This window comes from Ceratotherium simum, chromosome 3 (genome assembly GCF_057802395.1).
Source record: "Ceratotherium simum simum isolate JZ-2026a chromosome 3, ASM5780239v1, whole genome shotgun sequence".
Classification (NCBI taxonomy): Eukaryota; Metazoa; Chordata; class Mammalia; order Perissodactyla; family Rhinocerotidae; genus Ceratotherium; species Ceratotherium simum.
In genome coordinates this window covers 94,994,853-95,015,235 of record NC_141902.1, presented here as the reverse complement: position 1 = coordinate 95,015,235, position 20,383 = coordinate 94,994,853, and the positions used below count along the sequence as shown (strand labels likewise).

Below are 20,383 nucleotides of genomic sequence, written 5' to 3'. Positions count from 1 at the left end.
ATCCCATTTACAAGAGTAACAAATAACATAAAGTAGCAGGATTGAATCCTATAAGAAATGTACAGTATAGGGCCGGCTCTGTGGCTTGGCGGTTAAGTGCGCGCGCTCTGATGCTGGCGACCCGGGTTCGGATCCCGGGAGCGCCCCGAGGCACCACTTCTCCGTCCAGCGCAAGGCCGGGTCCCACGTACAGCAGCTAGAAGGATGTGAATCTATGACATGCAACTATCTACTGGGGCTTTGGGGGGAAAAAAACAATAAATAAAATCTTTAAAAAAAAAAAAAAAAAAGAAATGTACAGTATAGTACCTTTATGAAGAACCGGAGAACTTCAACTGGAATCAGACAAAGTCTTTCCAAATTAACCAATGTATGTTATGCAGTTCCTTTCAGAAGTCAAATTTTGGTAGGGAAGAGTGGCTTGGCAAAATTATTCTGAAGTTAATCTAGAAGATTAAATGTTTCTTTTTTAAAAAGAATAGTAGGGATCAAACATGAAAAGTATTGTAAAGCTATAATAAGTTAGTGTCATATGGAACATACTACAGAGTTCAGAAACTCACCTAACATAGGTGAGAATATAAGGAATGGATTTAGAAGGTGAGGGAAAGATTAATGACTGGGAAAATAAAGTTAGAGCCATCTACCAATATTTGTATTTTTAACATTAAAACAACGAGGGGCCGGCCTGGCGGTGCAGCAGTTAAGTGCGTGCGCTCCGCTGCGGTGGCCTGGAGTTCGCAGGTTCGGATTCCAGGCTTGCACTGATGCACCGCTTGTTAAGCCGTGCTGTGGTGGTGTCCCATATAAAGTAGAGGAAGATGGGCACAGATGTTAGCCCAGGGCCAGTCTTCCTCAAGAAAAAAGGCAAGGATTGGCATCGGTTGTTAGCTCAGGGCTAGTCCTCCTCACCAAAAAAAAAAAAAACATTAAAACAATGGAAAAGTGCTGGAACAGGTAAGTGTTTGTTTATTATAAGGATGAGCTAGGCCTCTCTAAACTTGGCATAGATCATAATTGGGCTACAGATAATCCAAAATTTTTATGTCCAAATCCACTACAAGAGATAAATGACAGGAAATGTTTTGTAATGGATATTACTGACAAAGCATAACTATGTAACATGGTCCTTCAAATTCACATGAAAAAGACACTCATCAACAGGGAGAAATGGGAAAAGAACATGAGTGAGTATTTCATTAAAGAGAAAATAGTATGCGTATGAGCAAATATTGTAACTCATTAATAATCAAAGAAATGTAAATAGAATTTGTCCTTTTCTCTATGGCAAAAAGAAATGAAAATGCTTGTGGTTGTTGAGAGTGACATAGAAGAGATCTTCGTTTCTCATGGGTGTAAAGTGTCGTCTCCCCAGAAAGCAGTTGATAATATGTATGTGAAGCCTTGAGAACCTGCTTTTCATTTTCACCAACAATTCTACTTCTAGGAATGTATTCTAAGCAAGTAATTAAGGCTCTATGAAATGATTTAGCTATAACATTGTTCATCATGGCCTTGTTATATAATAACAAAAACTGCAAATAACCTAGATTATCCAACAACTAGGGATTAGTTAAATTTGGTGAATCAGTAATAATCTTTTACCTTTTTACATGAAAAAAAGTTACAAAAATATATACATTCTGACATGATTTTTAAATACTACATGTTCATAGAAAACAGTCTATTTTCCCATTGTTAAAAAAATAGAACTAAAAGTCTGAAAAGGAAGTGTCCCAAAGGGTAAACGGGTTATCTCTGCATGGTGGATTTAGAGATGCTTTAAATTTTTCCCCTTGTTTGTTTAGCTACATTTTCTAATTTTTTTTTTACAGAGAATATGTTGTTATTTTATAATAAGAAAAAACTACCTTATAAATAATGCATTTAAAAAATTTAAGGTGGTTTTCATACTGTCCTGGGAATGTAATGTGGTTGAGAGTGTGGGCTTTTGATCCAAGCATACCTGGAGTTGTGTCCCAGCGCTGCCACACTTTTCGATCTAGGCAAGTTAATTTCTGTAAACCTCAGTTTCTTCAACTATAAAAACTGAGGATAATAAAGATAATACTGTGTTACTTAGTTTATAGAGCTGTTGTGATGATTAAAGGAAATAATCCATGTAAAGAACTGAAGCTCAGTGCCCAGCACAGGAGGTACTCATAAAGTGGTAGATTTGTGGTAGTAATAGTAATAATAATTGAAGTTGTTACCTAAAATGTTGAGGATCACTGCTTTATATTATAGATTATCTCTGATTATACAGTCTTTCCATGCCATTTGTACTTGATGTCAGTTTTTATACATTTATAAAGTGGAGTAAGGTGGGTCCATTTGTTAACTGTTATGACCAAACTGGACTTGCCAGTTGTTCTAGAATGAAATCTCATTCTGATCCACTTGGGGTCCTGTCCCCAGCCTTCCACCACAGATATTCTGTTACAGCAGCCTGCTTCCTTCACAGCTCTTATCAGTTTATAATTATTGGTTTATTCCTTTGTTTACTTGTTTATCAGTGTCCTCCGTTAGGCTGTAAGTGCAGTAGGGGTAGAGACTGCCTTGTTGACCATTATTTCCCCAGTGCCAAACCCAGGCCCTTAGTAAGTGTTCATCGAGCTGATGAATCATCATACTTGGGGATGCTGGGCTTCAGGCCTAATAGGTGACACCTCTGTGTTCATGAAGGAGATGTGCAAACATATTTGGACTAAAATTATCATTACAACAAAAGTGGGTATTTAGGTTAAATTCTTTTGACTCTCAAAAAATGTATAGTATAGAAAATAAATTCTGCTTAAGTTCCCATTAAGTTAAAATTTACTCCAGAAAGTTTTTTTTGCAAACAGATGACATTTCCAAGGATATCTAATTTGTGATAGTTTTCCTTTTTATTAGCAAAATTAGATGTTCCAGGTAACACTTAAAAAAATTTATAAGCCTTCAGAATATGAACGTTTACTGAATTATGTATGTTATTTTATATTTGGCTTTATTCTCAGGTTCACAGTTAATAGAAGAATCTCTATAGTTGGATTTGGTTTATATGGATCTATTCATGGTCCCACGGATTATCAAGTGAATATACAGGTACACTTTTTTCCCACTATATATCATCTTGAACTATAACAAACATGTAATTTTATAATAAGATATTGTAACTTGACAAAAGGTATTGTAATTTGACAGAATCCAAATTTTAATATAATTATCAAAGGCATTAGAAAGCTTATTAGTAGCATTTTAAGCCTAGAGAGTTATGTTTTACAACTGATCAAAAAAATGTGGTTTCCGAGAATTGGGGTCCTGGGGTCCTTCACAGAGGCACTAGCATATGAGGTGCTCTCCTTTGTTCAGGAAGCCCCTCTGTTAGTCCTTCCTGCTGTGCATTGACTGTCTTAAAAATCACCTGCTTTTTTCATGGTACTTGAACTCTGGGGCTTGAAACTAATTTCTTATAACTACTGTGAACACCTTCTGATTCTCATTGTCTGACTGTACCTTACCTCATCTTTAGATCTACTCCACCTCATTTTTTAATCTGGAAGAAAGTGAAATACCTCTCTCTTTCCCTCCCAATAAACCAGTGTCTGCACACTTTTGATTGTACACCCCAGTTGGTAAAATTATGTTTGAAACACATCTTCATTGTACTTTTATTTACAAACTATACATATATAATACTGTACTTACACATAGATTAAAACACAAAAAATAGAAACGAGAAAAGAAAGAAAGCAATGTTTCAAACTTTTATCAGCATAAAAAACTGCCCTCTCTAAAATGTTATTAATATATTGTTTTTAAAAGTAAAAACATTGGTGAGCTTTGTGATCAAAATGCATCATTAGTTTTCAAAATATACAGCAGTTCAAAGACCTCGTTTGATGACAGCCGAGAAAAATACCTCACTACCTCACAAAAATACCTTGTCCCAAATGGAAGAATCTCGTTATTGGCTCTGCTACATGAAATCATGCTCATTTTCTAATCCTGTCCACTAAAGTTTATAGTGAAATCCAGCTGATAAATTTACATCACTCATGTCAACTTAGCATTTTTACAAACCAGTTAGAAAATTACGTTGTTAATATTTTTAACAAATAGGTTCAAAACCCACTGAAATTCTTTATTTGAAAGATTTTAAAGCAAGTTAGAAAATTTTGTTTCTATGTTTGTTTGTTTGTTTTTTTTGTGAGGAAGATCAGCCCTGAGCTAACATCCATGCCAATCCTCCTCTTTTTGCTGAGGAAGACTGGCCCTGGGCTAACATCCATGCCGATCTTCCTTCACTTTATATGGGATGCTGCCACAGCATGGCCTGACACGCAGTGTGTCGCTGTATGCCCGGGATCTGAACCGGCGAACCCAGGGCCGCCACAGTGGAGCACGTGCACTTGACCACTACACCACAGGGCCAGCCCCTCTATGTTTTTTAAGTGCAGAAAAACCACAGTAAACCTCTGAGAGGTGTAAAAGATTTTCTTGATCACAACCCATTTCACTTTATATGCTTTATAAAGTATCGTTAAGATCCTGTCCAGTGGGATCCACGAACCCACTTAAGCAGGCTGTGTAATCTGCAGGCCTGAGAAGGAGCTAGGGCCCCGCTGTCAGCCTTTTCTATTGCGGAACCCCACTCTTCCTTCAGTGCACCTTATGTATTACATAAGACACCAGAATTCTTGTGTACAAACTGAGGGAGGGCAGCAGGGTTATAGGGATAGTAAAGTGATAAAATATAAATACTCTGAGTAAAATGAACAGAAATAGGACTTCTCTGTATTTTCTTCCCCCAATGGCTAGTCTCATGCACCCTCCAGATAGATTACAGATGGACCCGCCCGGGTGGGTGTCATCTCCACCACCTCCAGGTGTGACTGTGGGCACATGATGTAAGCACTCTAAGCTGTAGTTTCCCCGTCTGCTGTGACAGTAGTGGTACCTGCCTTGTAGTTTGTGAGGACTGACTGAGATGATGCGTGGAAAGTGTTTGAAACATAGTCTGTTGCTGTCGTCTTATAATTTGATTCTCATAACAGCCTTAGGAAGAAGGTAGAGCAAGGTTTTTCCCCAAATTAAAAGATAAAACTGAGGCTCCGAGAAGTGAAGTGGTTTGCTCTAGATTACACGACCACAACCAAATCTTGTGTCTTACTACTCTTTTACAGGGCGCCATCATGTCTTTTTTATTTTGATTTTTTATTAAACTGTGATAAACTACAGAAAAGTGCACATATTTATAAGTGGTCCTTGGCTCCCTTTTCACAAACCAATCACACTTGTGCAACCAGTAGCCAGATCAAGGCATAGGACATTATAGCACCCCCGGAACCCCCTTGTGATCTTTTCCCATCACTATCCCTGCAGAGGTGGGACCACTGTCCTGACCTCTCACTGCATGTGTTGGTTTGGCCTGTTTTACCTAATGTACGCAAAAAGGCAGGTTTGTGAGCCTCAGCCTCCGCACACGGTGTTCTCTTGCCCGGAAGATCTTTCTCTTGGTACCCAGTAAGCTCTGACTTGAGCTTTTAAAACCCTCCTCTGTGGAGCCGCACTGCATCTTATGCATAGCTCTCCCACTGGAGGCACTGGACTGAACTCTTTGTTTACATGTCTTCTCTCATGACTGGAAGCTCCTTGGGGGTGTTCTTCAGTGCCTGGCACCGATTATGGAACTAAATTGAAGACAGAATTTTCACATTTTGAATATCCACATACCTGAATACTGCATTTAAGGTTATTTCAATTTCAGTAAATAACAATTAGATATAGGAAATGCTACGGGAATTCCCAAGCAACAAGACATAGGCTACCAAGGAGTAGAGGCTCATTTCTCTTGGGAATCTAAAATCTGAACATTCTCAAAAACCAGTTCTGAAGCCATGTGTGTTATATAGAATCTCCTCTCTCCTACAGCAAAGCCCCAGTTATTTGACATCCTCCCCATCTTTCCTGCAATGAATGATAAATAGCCATTTTCTGACAGCATGTTCAAAGCCATCTTTTGTGGTTAGAGATAAGTAGAGAAAAATTACAACACAGAGATGTAGTAGTCTATTCTTATATTCCTAAGGGCTTTATATGCTTTTCTATGAAATTTTATTTCTGTTGGTTTAACTTAAATGTAACTTCTCTTTTAAAAATTACAGATCATTGAATATGAAAAAAAACAAACCCTGGGACAGAATGATACCGGATTTAGTTGTGATGGGACTGCTAACACATTCAGGGTCATGTTCAAAGAACCTATAGAGATCCTGCCCAACGTGTGCTACACAGCATGTGCAACACTCAAAGTAAGAGGTGTCTAGAATGTTCCACATAGTGAACTTGTGGGGCCCAAGGTTTCCTCTTGCGTGTTACAGGGAGTCACTGACAGTAAAGCCTTTTAGGAAAAGGGGAAAGAAGGAAGCTGGGAGCTAAAACATCCCACTGCTTTGAGAAAAGAAGTGCCTCTCAGCACAGCTCTGCTCTGAAAGAAATGATTCCTCATAAGAAGTAGCCCTTTGTTTGAGTAGGAGACTGAATGTTTGACAGAGGATAAAATAATTATTTTCTTAAAACCATTTCACTGTTTTCTAATAGCTGAGTTCTACATTCAGTATTTTTAATCATTAATTAGTGTTGCATCAGAAACTTCATTTCTCATTAAATGACTTGGCATAAAATTTTATACAGGAGCTATAATGAACTATAATATATAATAGATCATCAATCTAATTAAAACACTGCTTTAAGTTTAGTGCTTATTAAATGAAAATTACTAATGAACCTTTTGTTTTCATTTAGGGTCCAGATTCCCACTATGGCACAAAAGGACTGAAGAAAGTAGTGCATGAAATACCTACTGCTAGCAAGACTGTTTTTTTCTTTTTTAGTTCCCCTGGCAATAATAATGGCACTTCAATAGAAGATGGACAAATACCAGAAATAATATTTTATACATAATGTAGCATTATAACACCTCTTGGCTAAATAGTAGCATACAGTCTAGTCTCAAAGGCATAAAAAACTGGCCACAAAAAGGAGTTCGAGTGTTATGAATATTTATAATTGTAAGATAAGAAACATTTTAGTTTCTTAGAGGAGACAGAAAAATGTTGATTTAAATCTCTGCATGATTTAAAGGCAGATTTCCATTTTCTTATAACCTTAATTAAGGGAAAAGAGAACTGGGTTTAATTATTTAAAAAACAGCTGTTTCAGCTTTATCTTGTATAATTTCATAGATCAGCTGACTCATGGTCTTTCAACAGTTTTATAATTGAAAGATTCTTGTTATATATAGCTAGTTTGTTTTTGTTTTAACTATTTTGAAGGTTAGCTGAGATGGGCATATAGGCTTAACTATTTTGAAGGATACATGAGATCAGATGGGTCAGTTTTCCTACAGAATTCTTATCAACTCAAATAACTAATTTCAGAAAATTAAGAAAACTGACTTTATTTTTGCAGTTTTGAAATATCTGGTGGTTAGCATTTGGAATAGTGCTAGAAATAGGCCTAATAAATGCTCGAGAAAATTTTCAATGCATTTACAGAAAAGGATATTTTGTAATAGTATAGTAACGTCTTACATAGTACAGTTTTAAACTATAGATGGAGTTTATACAAATTCACAATAATGTGATATATAAACAAAGATCTAAAGGTATAGTCTAAGACTGGATTCTTTATCATTAAACTGCACCACTATAGCTGTCTATCTGTATGGGGGATGCTGCCAAGAATTCCCAAGAGTGAGATGATGATGGTGACCGGGTAAACAGACATCAGTTCAACACTGTGGTGATAATCTTACACAGCAAGTAACGGAATAAAGTATTAAAATTTCTCACAACTGCTTTGAAATTTTAAAGATATCCAACAGAATCACTCCTGCTGAAAGGTATACTTTCTGTCACCTACACAGTGCTATCCAAGAAGTAAAATATGCTTAATATTCATGACCTCACTGTTGTCCACAGCTACAGCTGTATTGGGAGGGGATAGGAAGTATATCTGACAGAATGACATTTATACACTTTTTTATAAAACAAAATTTTATATAAATAACATTCTTTTTTTCCCTTGAAAGTGATTATCTTATAAAAAACTCACGTGTAATTAAGTTTAAGGTATATTAAATAGTTGTGGAAGATGGTTAAAAATCACAATTCTTTAAGTATCAACTTAAAAAGAATTAATTTTTTCTAAATAATGGTATTTAGGATTTAAATTTCTTCATCTAAAGTAGTATTTCATTTTATACTTTCAAGAAGGTAGTGAGGTGTGTTGGTGGCAGATGTCTCTTAAAATTGCTGAAGGAAAGGGAAATATTTCTATCTCTGGTAACATGACCTTGGGAGTATAAACCTCAGTTAACTGGAATATCTATGGAATTTGTAGTTCTGGTTGACTAAAGATTGACCAGCAAATATGCTGTAGCAACCATTATAGGAAAAAACAATACTTCTGCCTTAAACTTTATGGTATGCCAGAGATAAGTTAATATTTTTTGATGTTTGAGGCATTTCAAATGCTTCAAGTACATTGCACTAAACAATTGTAATTGAAGGTAGCTGTAGAAGGTGAAACAGAACTGTTTACTGATATGGGACATTCCCTGAAATTTTAAAAATATAAATGGCTATTATCCTTTTTTTTGTCATTTGTCCTTCTAAAAATTGAGTGTAAGACAGCATTTTGGAATAAGGGTTCTAGTTAATTGAGGTTTAACCTTATTTTTAATTTGTGGAAGTAATGCAACACAAAATAAGAATGTTTTGCTGCTGCCTTAAAGCAATTCATAGGAACTATAGCAACAATAACTACTGCTCCATCTGCTGCTTGATCAGTGTTCCGTGGTCTCGGGTTTCTCTCTCTTGTTCTGATCTCAGGAGGTAGGGGAATGAAGACAGTTCTTGTTATTTACTGTTACAGTGTGACGACCGTCTCACCATTGTTTAGTATTATTAATAGCTACCTGAGTGATTACTGTATACTGGGCTCTGCACTCAGTAGTTTACACACATTCTCATTTGTCTCTCACAACATCAGTATGAGGTAAGTACTATTATAATACCCATTTCACAGTCAAAGAAATTCATGTTTAAAAAGGTCAATAAGTGATGGGAGGCAGAATTTAAACCCAAGTCTATCTCCCAAGCTAAGAGTTGGGAAAATACTATTTTGCTGGGTCCCAAAATAACATTTCTGTCACTATTCTCAAACTTGACAATAAGACCCAAAAAGATACGTGGCTAACCTGTATTTACTGTAGAATATAAGTATTTTCTATTTTTTAAAAGTGTGATTATTCTAGTATCCGCTCAACAAATTGAGATTGTTGATTTGCATTATCAAAGTGTTCTTTCTTTTAGGTCCACATAAGTAGTATCTTTAGTTTTCAAGAAAAAAAATTGCCTGAGAATAGACGACCTTGTATGACATTAGAGAGAGCCAGGTCTTCGAATTCAGTGTATTAAATGCAACATGTCTAAAACTTATTGTTCCACCTCCCCTTCTAGTCTCATCTCCTTTAAATCACTTGCTTCTTTATGCTTCTCTCTTCTAGTCATTCAGATTCAAAACCTAGGATGTGCCCCTTGAATTAGACAAAACGCATCCTTCATCAGAGGGGCTGGTGCCATCGTGATCCCAGCCCCAGTCACCTCCAGCACCCCAGCTACACGGCTCATTTACTCTCTTGTCTAGTGTGTACATTTTAAAAATCCATTTTCCATTTTCCCCATTGGCAAAGCTAAGATAAGATGGAGTTTTTAAATGCAACTTTACTAAAAACTGAAAGAAGATAAAAAATAAAATACAAACCAGTATAAACATGTTTATAATGGGTTTTCTGCCATTTGAATCACAGCCCCTGTTCCTTCCCACACCATTGGGCAACATATCTTCCCACTCTGCATCTTTCCCTTCCAAAGGCAGAGATTTGGGGCAGGAGCAAGTCAGGTGCACAGTTTCTGGTGGCAAATGGAGCTGATGGCTTTTCCTCCCCCCTCCCTGCTCCCCACTCCTGAGTCACCTGTGGAAAGGCTGAATGGTTCTTTGCAAGGCACCTCTTCCCCCTCTCTCTGCCTTCACCCATCTAGTCACCTGCCACGTACCATTAATAATTCACCACCGCAACTGTCAAGGCTCCAATTGAGGCTGTCATGACTTAACCCAAAACAAATTCTATATGATGCTGATTCAGCTTTTGTGCCTCAATTCTGAAGTGATTTCAAACAAGGAAAATATGGCTTTGGTTTAACGCCTGGTTCACTTTCTTTTACCAAAGCCTACATACGGAGTGACCTCAGAGTCCATGTGGGGTGGACAACCCATCTACACCTAGCTTTCCATTCCTTCCTTACCTCCAGTAACCCCTTCACCATTTCATGTCAGCCATTCCTCATGCCTGCACCGTGCACCTTGTCATGTGGAATTGTACTACTCCTGAAATAGTAAATTCAGACATACCACTCTCTGACCACAACCTTCGATGCTTCTTCAGCTCTCATCTGTACTCCAATTACATCTGTTCTTGAATCTCAAGACTGCCATCCCCTGACCTCTGTTCTGTCAGCTGTCTTCCTTCCCTACCCAGTGAGACTCCACCTTTGATCCTTTTTTTTTTTTCCTTTTCCACTTTTGATCTTTGATCCTTAGCCACTTCAATAACGCTCAAACCCACCTGGGTGAATCCAGTTGTCTGCCTTATCTTCAACGTTCTGGCTACTGAGTCCAGGCATTTAAAGTGATGTAACTTGGGGCAGGCCCCGTGGTGTAGTGGTTGAGTGCATGTGCTCTGCTGCTGGCAGCCTGGGTTCAGATCCCGGGCATGCACCGATACACCGCTTGTCAAGCCATGCTGTGGCGGCGTCCCATATAAAGTAGAGGAAGATGGGCACAGATGTTAGCCCAGGGCCAATCTTCCTCAGCAAAAACAGGAGGATTGGCATGGATGTTAGCTCAGGGCTGATCTTCCTCACACAAAAAAATAAAGTGATGTAACTATAGACTGGGGCCATGATGATTTCATGGTCTCCAGCTTCAACTAGACCATCTGTGCTGCCAGGTGAGAGTTTCAATAATCAGCTCTTTGCCATTCTCCAGAGTATTTAAATCTCTTCCACTCTCTTCACATCTTCAACACCTCCTTTCCTTTAGCTAATGAAAGAAAATCCAGCTCCCACCAAACCTATAAACACACCTGCATGTGCACCTAAGCTTTCCCTTCTCTTATGAAGGAAGGGGTGTCTAAGACTTCCTCTTGACAGGTCAGCCTCTCCACCTGTGCTCAGAACCCCAGCACCTCCCTCTGTCATAACCTCTCCTTTCCTGGCTGATTCCTGTCCACATTCATATATGGTTCTCTCTCATCCAGTTTAAAAATGAAAAGTAAGTCTTAATGCCATGTGCTCCTCCAGATACCAGTTACTCCTTCACAGTGAAGTTGAATTACTCTCTACATGTGTTACCTCCACTTCCTCCTCTCCACTGAAGCTGCTCCTGCCTGGGTCACCAACACCACTCATTTCTGTTTTACATGTCCTCTCTGGCATTCGTCACTGTTAACCACTCCCTCTTTAAGTCCTTTCTTGGCTGCCATGTACTCCTACATCTGGCCAGTGTCCTTTGGTGGCCTCTCTTCTTTACCTCCTCTTAGGGTTCTGTCCTGAGCCCTCGTGCTCTGTACTCTCTGAGCCGGTCTCTCATCAGCTTCCATGGCTTCAATTACCATCTATTTTCAGAGGGCTCCAGAATCTATCACAAGCCCAGATCTCTCAAGCTTCAGTCACAGACTTGCAGTTACCCCCTTAATATTTCTACTTAGATGTCCTACGGGTATCTCAAACTCATTATGTCCCAAACCGAACAACTCACCTCAGACTCCCAAACCTGCTCCTCCGCCCATAAACCCAGGCATCTTCGTTGACCCCTCTCATTCCCACATCCAGGCCTTCCCCAAGCTCGGATCATTCCAGTTCCCAAATATCCTTGAAATGATCAGCTCTCAGTTCTGCATCTCCACTGCCACTACTCTGGTTCAGGCCACCAACTTCCATTTACATGGCATATCTCCCTACCTCTATTCCTCCATGGGCCACATTGCAGCCAGTGATCTTTTTAAAACAACAAATTGAACTGTACCAATCTTTTGCCTCAAACCCTTCAATGACACTACGATCTTGCCTCTGCTAACTTCTCCAGTTTCATCTCTTGCTACATCACTGTATTTCCTCCTCTTTTACATTGTGGGACCCTCAGCGCCTGGCGCAAAGTGGGTGCTCGGTCAATACCTGGAATGCGCCCAAAGGCTAAGGCAGCTGGAGGTTCTACCTCACTTGCGGCCATGGGCAGCAGTGGGGCTCCGTCCGCACCTCTGGTCGGCTGCAGGAGCGAGAAGACGCCTGGCCCTGGGCACTCCTTGCCGCTCACTCCAAACCATTCTTCCCATGAGGGGACAGAAGACTAGAGGTAACACAGCCCTCCCACCTGCTGTTGGGGAGGCGGGTCATGGCAGGGTCAGAGCCCAGCTCCCCGTCTCTCTGGTCCTGGAGGAACGAGAGGTCCTGCTCCCGCCGGCCGGGAGTTGGCGCGCTCCGACCGCAGGCGAGGTGGCGGCGGCGGGCCGCGCCCTCCCGCTGTGCGCAGGCGCAGAGGGCTTTTCCGGCTCCGGGCCGCCTCCCCGGTGGGAATGTTGCGGCTTGGCGGCCGGCTGAGGCTTCTTGGGGCCAGACTTGCTGCTCGGCCTTCCACCCGGCTCGCTCTGGGGGCCGAGATGCCGAAGAAAGCTGGTGCGACCACCAAGGCCAGTGCAAGTCCGGTGGCGGCGGGAGGGCGGGCCGCAGGGACAGAAGAGGGACCGCCGGCGGGACAGAGGTGGTCACTGCCCTGGGCTCCTGCTGCCGCCTCCCCGCCTCGGCTGCGTCCCGTCCACCCGGGCGATCCGAGCGCGGCCCCTGACCTCTGGCCTCATCTGCCCGCTCGCAGGCCTGCGCTTCCCGGAGGCTTTGTGCTGCTTCTGCCTCCCGACCCGGCTAATGGCGACCCCCTATGGAGAATACACCGCTCCCACCCCCCCTTCCGCGTCTCGGCAGGGCGAACTCCAGCCCTGAGACCCAGCTCAGGCACCGCCTCCCGGCAGCATCTCCCCTGCGCCCCGAGGCTGGACTGCTCCCCTCTCTTTGCGCAGGGAGCCCTTCGCAGGGGATTACAGTGATATTGTGCCTTCTCCCTCGCTGCAGTGCCAGCTCCTTGAGGGCAGGAACCATGCGTCCTTATTCGTCTTTCCGTATCCTTTGCCTGAATACTGCCCCGGTCCTTAGTTCATGTTTGTTGAATCGAAAAGTTCCTAGTACAGCTTCTGTCACACAGTAGGCCTTTAAATATCACTGTCATTCCTTCCTCTCCCCCTTCCCCCCAAATACACAAACATATACACTTCCAGCCACGGCTGTTCACAAAGATTTATTAGCTCGTGCTATTCACGAAGGTGAATAATAAATGGTCTCTGCCATGAAGAATGGGAAATACAGAGCAGAAGGTAGGAGCCAGAATGAAGGTATGGAAGTCAGAGTCAGGTCTCCCAGGCAGGAAAAAAATGCTTTGTGGGGTCAATGGGAAGGCTTCATGGAAGACTTTGAGCCATGAAAGATGCTGGAAAATCATTCCAGGTAGTCAGAAATTCCTGGACAGGACTGATTAGCTTCATTTGTCTTGGTTAAGGGTGAAAGGGTGTAGTGGAAGGATCAAGTGTGTGGGAAAATATTTTGTAAGCTGTAAAGTTGTAGCGTGGTTGTTGTTGTTGTTTCAGGGTAAAAGCCAGAGCAAGGAACCAGAGACACCACTTCCTCCCTTAGGTCCTGTGGCAGCTGATCCTAAAGGTTGTGTCACCATAGCCATCCATGCCAAACCTGGTTCCAAACAAAATGCTATAACAGGTATATCTGGACTCTGAGGCGGGAGTCATGTATGAATCAGGTGTCCCCTCCACCCTCCCTTTACCTGGGTAGTTGAAAGTTTACCCTATATGGTCAAGGATATTTTCACATCTGCAGTTAGAGGCTTCTCCATTTTTAAATTCTAGATTCTAATGTAAAGGTGTAAATCCAGTGTTTAAAAGTGAATATACAATATTTAAAGAATACTAAGCTAGATTAAAAACCATTGAATATTTTCTTTTTGAAAAATAAGGTATTTTAGAAAGGACATACACAGAAAACGTGTAGCCTAGATTATTTTTAGTTTGTCCTATTCCAAACTGCAGACATTGGCCAGAGAAAGAAAGATGTTTTGGTCAAGTTTAATGACCGTTAGCCCAAGGAGGGAGCGAAAACCTGAGATCTTGAAGTCCTGGTCATCAAGTTCTGTATGAACTTGTTTTGAATCAAAACAATACAAAACATTTCTGGGCCCAGTTCTTTCATCTGCCAGAGGAGATCACTGGACTAAGTTAGACTTTCAAGCTATTCCCTGGAGCTCAAAAGGTGCCTAGGGAATCTCTGAGGTGGGCAAGGGGAGGCCCGCAGACAGGGGTCCTGAGTGGCTGTGTTTACATTTGTTTTAAGTGTTGGGATTCCAGGGGAAATTGGGGGGAGGGGATTCTGAGTGGGGAAAAAGGTTTGAAAATTGTTGATCTGAATTATCTTGAAGGTTTTTTTCAACTCTAAAGCTCTGTATTCCAATTTTTTAAAAATATATTTTGAGGGGGCCGACCCCGTGGCTTAGCAGTTAAGTGCATGCGCTCTGCTACTGGCGGCCTGGGTTCGGATCCCGGGCGCGCACGGACGCACGCACTGCTTTTCCAGCCATGCTGAGGCTGCGTCCCACATACAGCAACTAGAAGGATGTGCAACTATGACATACAACTATCTACTGGGGCTTTGGGGGAAAAAAAGGAGGAGGATTAGCAATAGATGTTAGCTCAGAGCCGGTCTCCCTCAGCAAAAAGAGGAGGATTGGCATGGATGTTAGCTCAGGGCTGATCTTCCTCACAAAAAAATATATATGTATATTTTGAAAACAAGACCTCAGAATTGGGGTGGTAGGCCTGGTTTGTGCTAAGGGCCATGTTAACTTGGTTGTTTGTTGGCTCTACCCTCCTTGGTCAGCATTTTCTAAGTAGTCCCTGTGGGCACTGTCTACTGTTGGATACCATGTTGCATCAAATCTAAGATGCCATCAACTATAAGGTACACAAGTATTTTATGTACCAGTAAGACAAAATCCATATCAACTAAACACTTTTTCCCCCCATCTATTCTAAGACATCTGGATTTCAAAGATGATAAAATGTGAAAAACTGTGCATTTTAGAATCAGTGACAGGATAGGAGGAGAGTTGTTTTACCACCTCATTCTTGTGGATTCTGTGGCCATGTTGTTTCCACAGGCAAGGACTAAGTGTGTGTGGAAATGCCTGAGTAACCCCAGATGTAGGACCAGCTCAAGCTCACTTGCAAACTGCTCTGAGTAAAGACTTTCTCTCTCTCAGAGACAGTGGAGACGACAGGCAGGTTTCTCTTTATAAAGGCTGTATTGATGAGGGAGTCAGGACCACTCTTCAGAAGCAATGTTCTTTGTCCCTGGATTTCAAACCATGAGTTCAAATTTATTTTTGAATCACAACATCACTTTCTAGCCATGTGCCTTTCCACACATTACTTCCAATTCCAATTTCCTCATTTGAAAAATGGAGATAACGGTATAAATATTTTTTCATAAAGTTGTTATGAGGATTAAACAAGTTAATTTTTATAAAGCACTAAAGTACATGTTTGTGTGCTCTTAAATTATACATAGTGTATATAAGTGCTGTGTAAATGTTTAAGTAAATATTACATTTTAAAAACATTAAAGAGGCATTTCACATAAGAGATGAGTCTAGCCCAGTGCCCTCATTTTCCTGATGAGGAAACCCTGAACGACCTGTACAATCCAGTGCGCTGCCTCGGGGACATTGCTGGGGCTAATGCCCAGCTCCTGACTCCCTGCCTGGGGCTCTTCCTGTCATTGGTTTCCAGTTGCCTAAATCCAGGATACTGCCCAGGACTCTGTTGGCCCATCTTGGTCAGCAGGGTGGGGTAAATAGCAATTTTCTTGAGATTTCTTTTCTGTAATGGTAGAGGCATATTTATCATGTTTATGTTGCCTTAAGTGTGATTAGTTTAATCATTTCTTCATTCAACAGTTATTAATTGAAAACTTACTATGTGCCAGGCAAATGCAAATGCTTTCACAAAATAGCCTCCCTTCATGAAGAAAAAGAACTCAAGGATAAAGTCCACCTGTTTTCCTTCCAGATTTGACAGCCACGGCTGTGAGCATAGCTATTGCAGCACCTCCGGCAGAAGGAGAGGCGAACGCCGAGCTCTGTCGGTACCTTTCCAAGGTCTTAGAACTTAGGAAGAGTGACGTGGTTTTGGATAAGGTAGGTCTCTCTCTCTTTCTGCATGTTTGGTTATTACACATCAGTCATTATTTTTAAAAGTGATTTTTCTTTTCCAAATAATTGAAAAACCAGTTGTTTTTAACTCTCATATTCATTTAATCACTAAAGTCTGTGAATTCTTCCCACTCTCCTTCATTCGTACTGCCTCAATCCTTATTCAGACTGTCCACACTCTTTAATTATATTCCTTAGTTACCACCATTTCCAGCATTTTCTCCTTTCTAAATTCATTCCTGTACCTGCTCTGTCAGATTAATCTTGCTCATCTCTTCCTTCAAGTCATCACCATACTAAAAAATGTAAAAAGGTTCCTATTGTTTGTCATCTCCATTAGTGAGTCCATCAACTATTTCTAGTCCCCCACGTTATCCTTGATCACTAAGAAAAGCTCATTAGGAAGAGAGAAAGCTCATATGAAGTCATTAATACCACAGGTTTGCACTAGGGGTGAGTATCAAAATCACTGGGGAACAATTTCTAAAACACAAGATCCTGGGCATCACCCTAGACTTAATGATACAGAATCTGCAGGAGTGAGACCCAGCCATGTGTATATTTCTTAAAGCTCTTCTTGTTTTCTGCACTCTGTAGCTCCCATCTGGGTTCCAGCTGGCACTCAGACTCATTGATTAATAGGCTGTACCTAAAAATCCATCTGATCAGGCCACTTCCCTCAACATCCCCTGCCTATGGCAGGTCATTTCTGATTTTCTGCCAGTGCACTTGCTCTGACATTTCCCTGAAAGGCACTGCTCACTCTTCTACCTGTGCAACTTCTCCCCATCTGGATAGATCCCTGCTCAAGTTTTACCTTAAAGGATGTGTTTCAAAACAAATCCTTTTTATACTTGTCTTAAGTAGTTGTGGAACTACAGCACTTGGATATGTGGTTGCTTTTTGTTTGGAATTTTCAGAAATGTGTAACAGTATAGAGAATAGCAATTTTTTTCTATATTTGGAACTATTTTTATATAAAGTTCATATAAAACTGCAATATGTTTTAGGAATTTAAGAAATTTTCACTTTTAATTTAAACAGAAGAGTTACTTGAAACCAGAATATTGTACATCTGGATTCCACATTCATTTTGACATTTTAATGCCCAGATTTTATTATTACAGAAATTGATGTATGAAGGTAAAAACCCTAGAGGGCTGTAAAAACTTGTAGTAAGGTGGAATCTAAGAGACAGTCTTTGGTTAGACCAGAAATGACCAGGAAAAAGTGGCAGCTAAGCTGACAGGAAAGCTCCAGCCCACCTGTAACAACCTCATGAGGACACAGCTGTGATGGGTACACCTGAAGTCTGCTGTCTCTAGTAGTAGCATTAGAAAGTTTAGTATGTTATCTTGACACGTTTTTTCCTTTTGGTCCAGGGTGGTAAATCTCGTGAAAAAGTGGTGAAGCTTTTGGCCTCCACGACTCCAGAAGAGATCCTGGAGAAATTAAAAAAGGAACTCGAAAAAAAGTAAAAGCAAGAAATGAAAAATACATCCTTGAGAAACTTTTTGATTGCTAATGATGAAAAAGCTATTAAATAGGAAAATATCTTTAAATGCACAGAACATGGAAAAAAAAATATATATATATATATTTAAATAAGAACAGGACTCAATAAAGAAGTAAGAATTTTATGGAGCCGGCCTGGTGGTGTAGTGGTTAAGTTCGCATGCTCAGCTTCAGCAGCACGGGGTTCGCAGGTTCGAATCCCAAGCGCAGACCGATGCACCACTCATCAAGCCATGCTGTGGTGGTGTCCCACATACAAAAATAGAGGAAGACTGGCAACAGATGTTAGCTCAGGGCCAATCTCCCTCACCAAAAAAAAAAAAAAAGTAGGAATTTTAAAAGTACTATACATTGACTATAGGTTCTAAAACCCCTGACCCCAAACAGCTTGGAACATGTTACTCAGATTTCATTGCATCACAAAATAACAGAGCTGTAAAGGATATTCAAGATGACCTGATTCAGCCCATTTCATCTGATACCCAGAAGTTGAGAGACTTATTCAAGATCAAGATGACAACTAGAACCCAGATCTCTTGACTCCTAGTTGAGTTCTGTTTATCCTGATTGTAAATTAAAATGCTAATATTTCCACAACACTTCTGGAATTCTAGGGACTGCCTTCTAATCCAGTTTACAAGTGACAGAGGAAAACCTGTCACACTGCTTTGTAGTCTTACTGTATATATATATTTTTTTGGTGAGGAACATTAGCCCTGAGCTAACATCTGTTGCCAATCCTCCTCTTTTTTGGCTGAGGAAGATTGGCCCTGAGCTAACATCTGTGCCCATCTTCCTCTGTTTTATGTGGGACACCTGCCATAGCATGGCTTGATAAGCAGTGTGTATTGTAGGTCCACACTCGGGATCTGAACCTGCAAATCCCAGGCCACCGAAGCAGAGCACGTGAACCCAACAACTACACCACTGGGCCGGCCCCAAATATTTTAAAATGCTTACCTAAATGCAAAAACGTTTTCTGTGTCTTTTTAAAACTCTATTGAGCATTTTCTGACAAAGTTAAGAATAATCAAGACTTGTAATTTAATGTTAATTATCATTTTTGAGAAGTCACTGAATTTTCTTCCTCCTTAGATGGTAACTGCAATCATCAAATCTAGTAGTTCTTATGAATCTCCAAAGATCCTTAAAAGAAGAAAGAGGACCTGGAAGCTATTTTCAGTATTTGTAAAAGCCTATCAGAAACCATATCTGTATTAAAGCTTCAAAAGCTAATAATAAATATCTTGTTTTTAAATATTCAATGCAAATTATAGTAATTTGGTAAGGTAAATAACTTGATTACCTTTGCTGTCAGAAGAACTGATTTGCAGTTGTGTCCTTTGTCTAAGTACATGAGAAAATGTCTCTATAGACAAAATCTTTAAAAGTAAATCCACAAGAAAGACCAACAGTAACAATTATGGTTGTTAAAAGAGCTGGGAACCACTCATCTAGGACAACTCTTATTCTGTTGATAGGAACCAAGGACAAGAAATGTTAGGTGGCTTATCTAAGATCACAGTAAACTCTAATGGCAGAGCATGGGGGACGCTCAGCTGCCTTCTCTTCTAAAGCATTATGCCACACTGCCTCCAGATGTGCTTCTGTTTTATATGGTCTTGGCTTAAGAACTTTTCCTACTCTTTTTCAACACTGTTCCAGTGTGTGCTCTAAAGGCATTTTACTTGTGGGTTTTACAAGGATCACTGTTAGGATGCTTTCCTGGACAAGTAACAGAAACGCAACTCTGTGTGGCTTAAACAATAAAAGGATTATTAGCTCACATACCTGGACAGTCCTGAAGCAGGGTTTACTTAGGGGTGGGTTTGATTCAACAGCTCGAGTGATGTCATAAAGGACCCTTCTTTCCCTTCCCTGACTCACTTCAGCGGTGCCAGCTTCATCCGCAGGTCTGCTTCCTTCATGGAGGCAAGAAGGCAGCAGTTTTCAGGCTTCAGGTCCACATATCACCCCCTCCAGTGGGAAAAAATGCCACTCAGAAGAGCTGTGGTATTTCTTTTCCAAAAGCTCTCAATCAGCTTCTTGTATCTCAGCCCAAATTAAGTCACATGAAGTGTCTAAACCAGCCCCCATTGTCAGGGAATGACATGCCATGACACCAGTTACCTAAACCAGTGACTAGAGAGGAGAATTACCCTAACTGTTTTAGACTAATCAAGGCCTGTCCTAGAGCTGGAGATGGAGTCAGCCTACTCAGAAGCAAATGAGTGAGTAGAGAGAGGTAGATACCCAAATAAAAATTGGGAAAAGTTATGAAGAAAGGAATAGATGCTGGATAGGAATCAACAAATATCCATTACAATAATCTATTTATTTTAAATGGCCATATTTTAACATAGGAACTTTCTTGCCTGATCAGTTTTTTTTCTTTTTTTGAGAAATATACAGTATCTTTTAATAAAGAGGATACATC

The 20,383-nt window shown here is 40.6% G+C and overlaps 2 protein-coding genes across 4 annotated transcripts in view; both read left to right on the top strand.

Annotated features, from left to right (window-relative positions):
- The window catches only part of BTBD1 (BTB domain containing 1), a 46,598-nt gene extending 38,758 nt beyond the window's left edge, over nucleotides 1-7,840 (top strand). The window contains exons 6-8 of the mRNA XM_004431990.3: nucleotides 3,000-3,087; nucleotides 6,150-6,296; nucleotides 6,790-7,840. Of these exons, the coding sequence (XP_004432047.1) occupies nucleotides 3,000-3,087; nucleotides 6,150-6,296; nucleotides 6,790-6,948 (394 nt within the window). The 3' untranslated portion in view covers nucleotides 6,949-7,840. The remainder of the gene's footprint in view (nucleotides 1-2,999; nucleotides 3,088-6,149; nucleotides 6,297-6,789) is intronic.
- A 4,813-nt stretch (nucleotides 7,841-12,653) lies between these two features.
- C3H15orf40 (chromosome 3 C15orf40 homolog) lies at nucleotides 12,654-19,211 on the top strand. Of its 3 annotated transcripts, XM_087429019.1 has the most exons (5): nucleotides 12,655-12,796; nucleotides 13,802-13,928; nucleotides 16,289-16,416; nucleotides 17,814-17,905; nucleotides 19,042-19,211. In XM_087429019.1, the coding sequence occupies exons 1-5, from the start codon at nucleotides 12,683-12,685 to the stop codon at nucleotides 19,046-19,048; spliced, it is 468 nt and encodes a 155-aa protein (XP_087285145.1). In that variant the 5' UTR covers nucleotides 12,655-12,682; the 3' UTR covers nucleotides 19,049-19,211. The 3 variants fall into 3 exon arrangements, with proteins under 3 accessions (XP_087285144.1, XP_087285145.1, XP_004432046.2); XM_087429018.1 differs by lacking the exon at nucleotides 17,814-17,905 and having other exon boundaries at nucleotides 12,654-12,796; XM_004431989.3 differs by having other exon boundaries at nucleotides 17,814-19,211.
- The last annotated feature ends 1,172 nt before the right edge of the window (nucleotides 19,212-20,383 follow it).

Coding starts and splice junctions, on each gene's coding strand:
- C3H15orf40 (XM_087429018.1), top strand. CDS start 12,683: ATGTTGCGGCTTGGCGGCCGGCTGAGGCTTCTTGGGGCCAGACTTGCT. Junction 12,797..13,801: donor AAGCTGGTGCGACCACCAAG/GCCAGTGCAAGT, acceptor TTGTTGTTTCAG/GGTAAAAGCCAGAGCAAGGA. Junction 16,417..19,041: donor GTGACGTGGTTTTGGATAAG/GTAGGTCTCTCT, acceptor CTTCCTCCTTAG/ATGGTAACTGCAATCATCAA.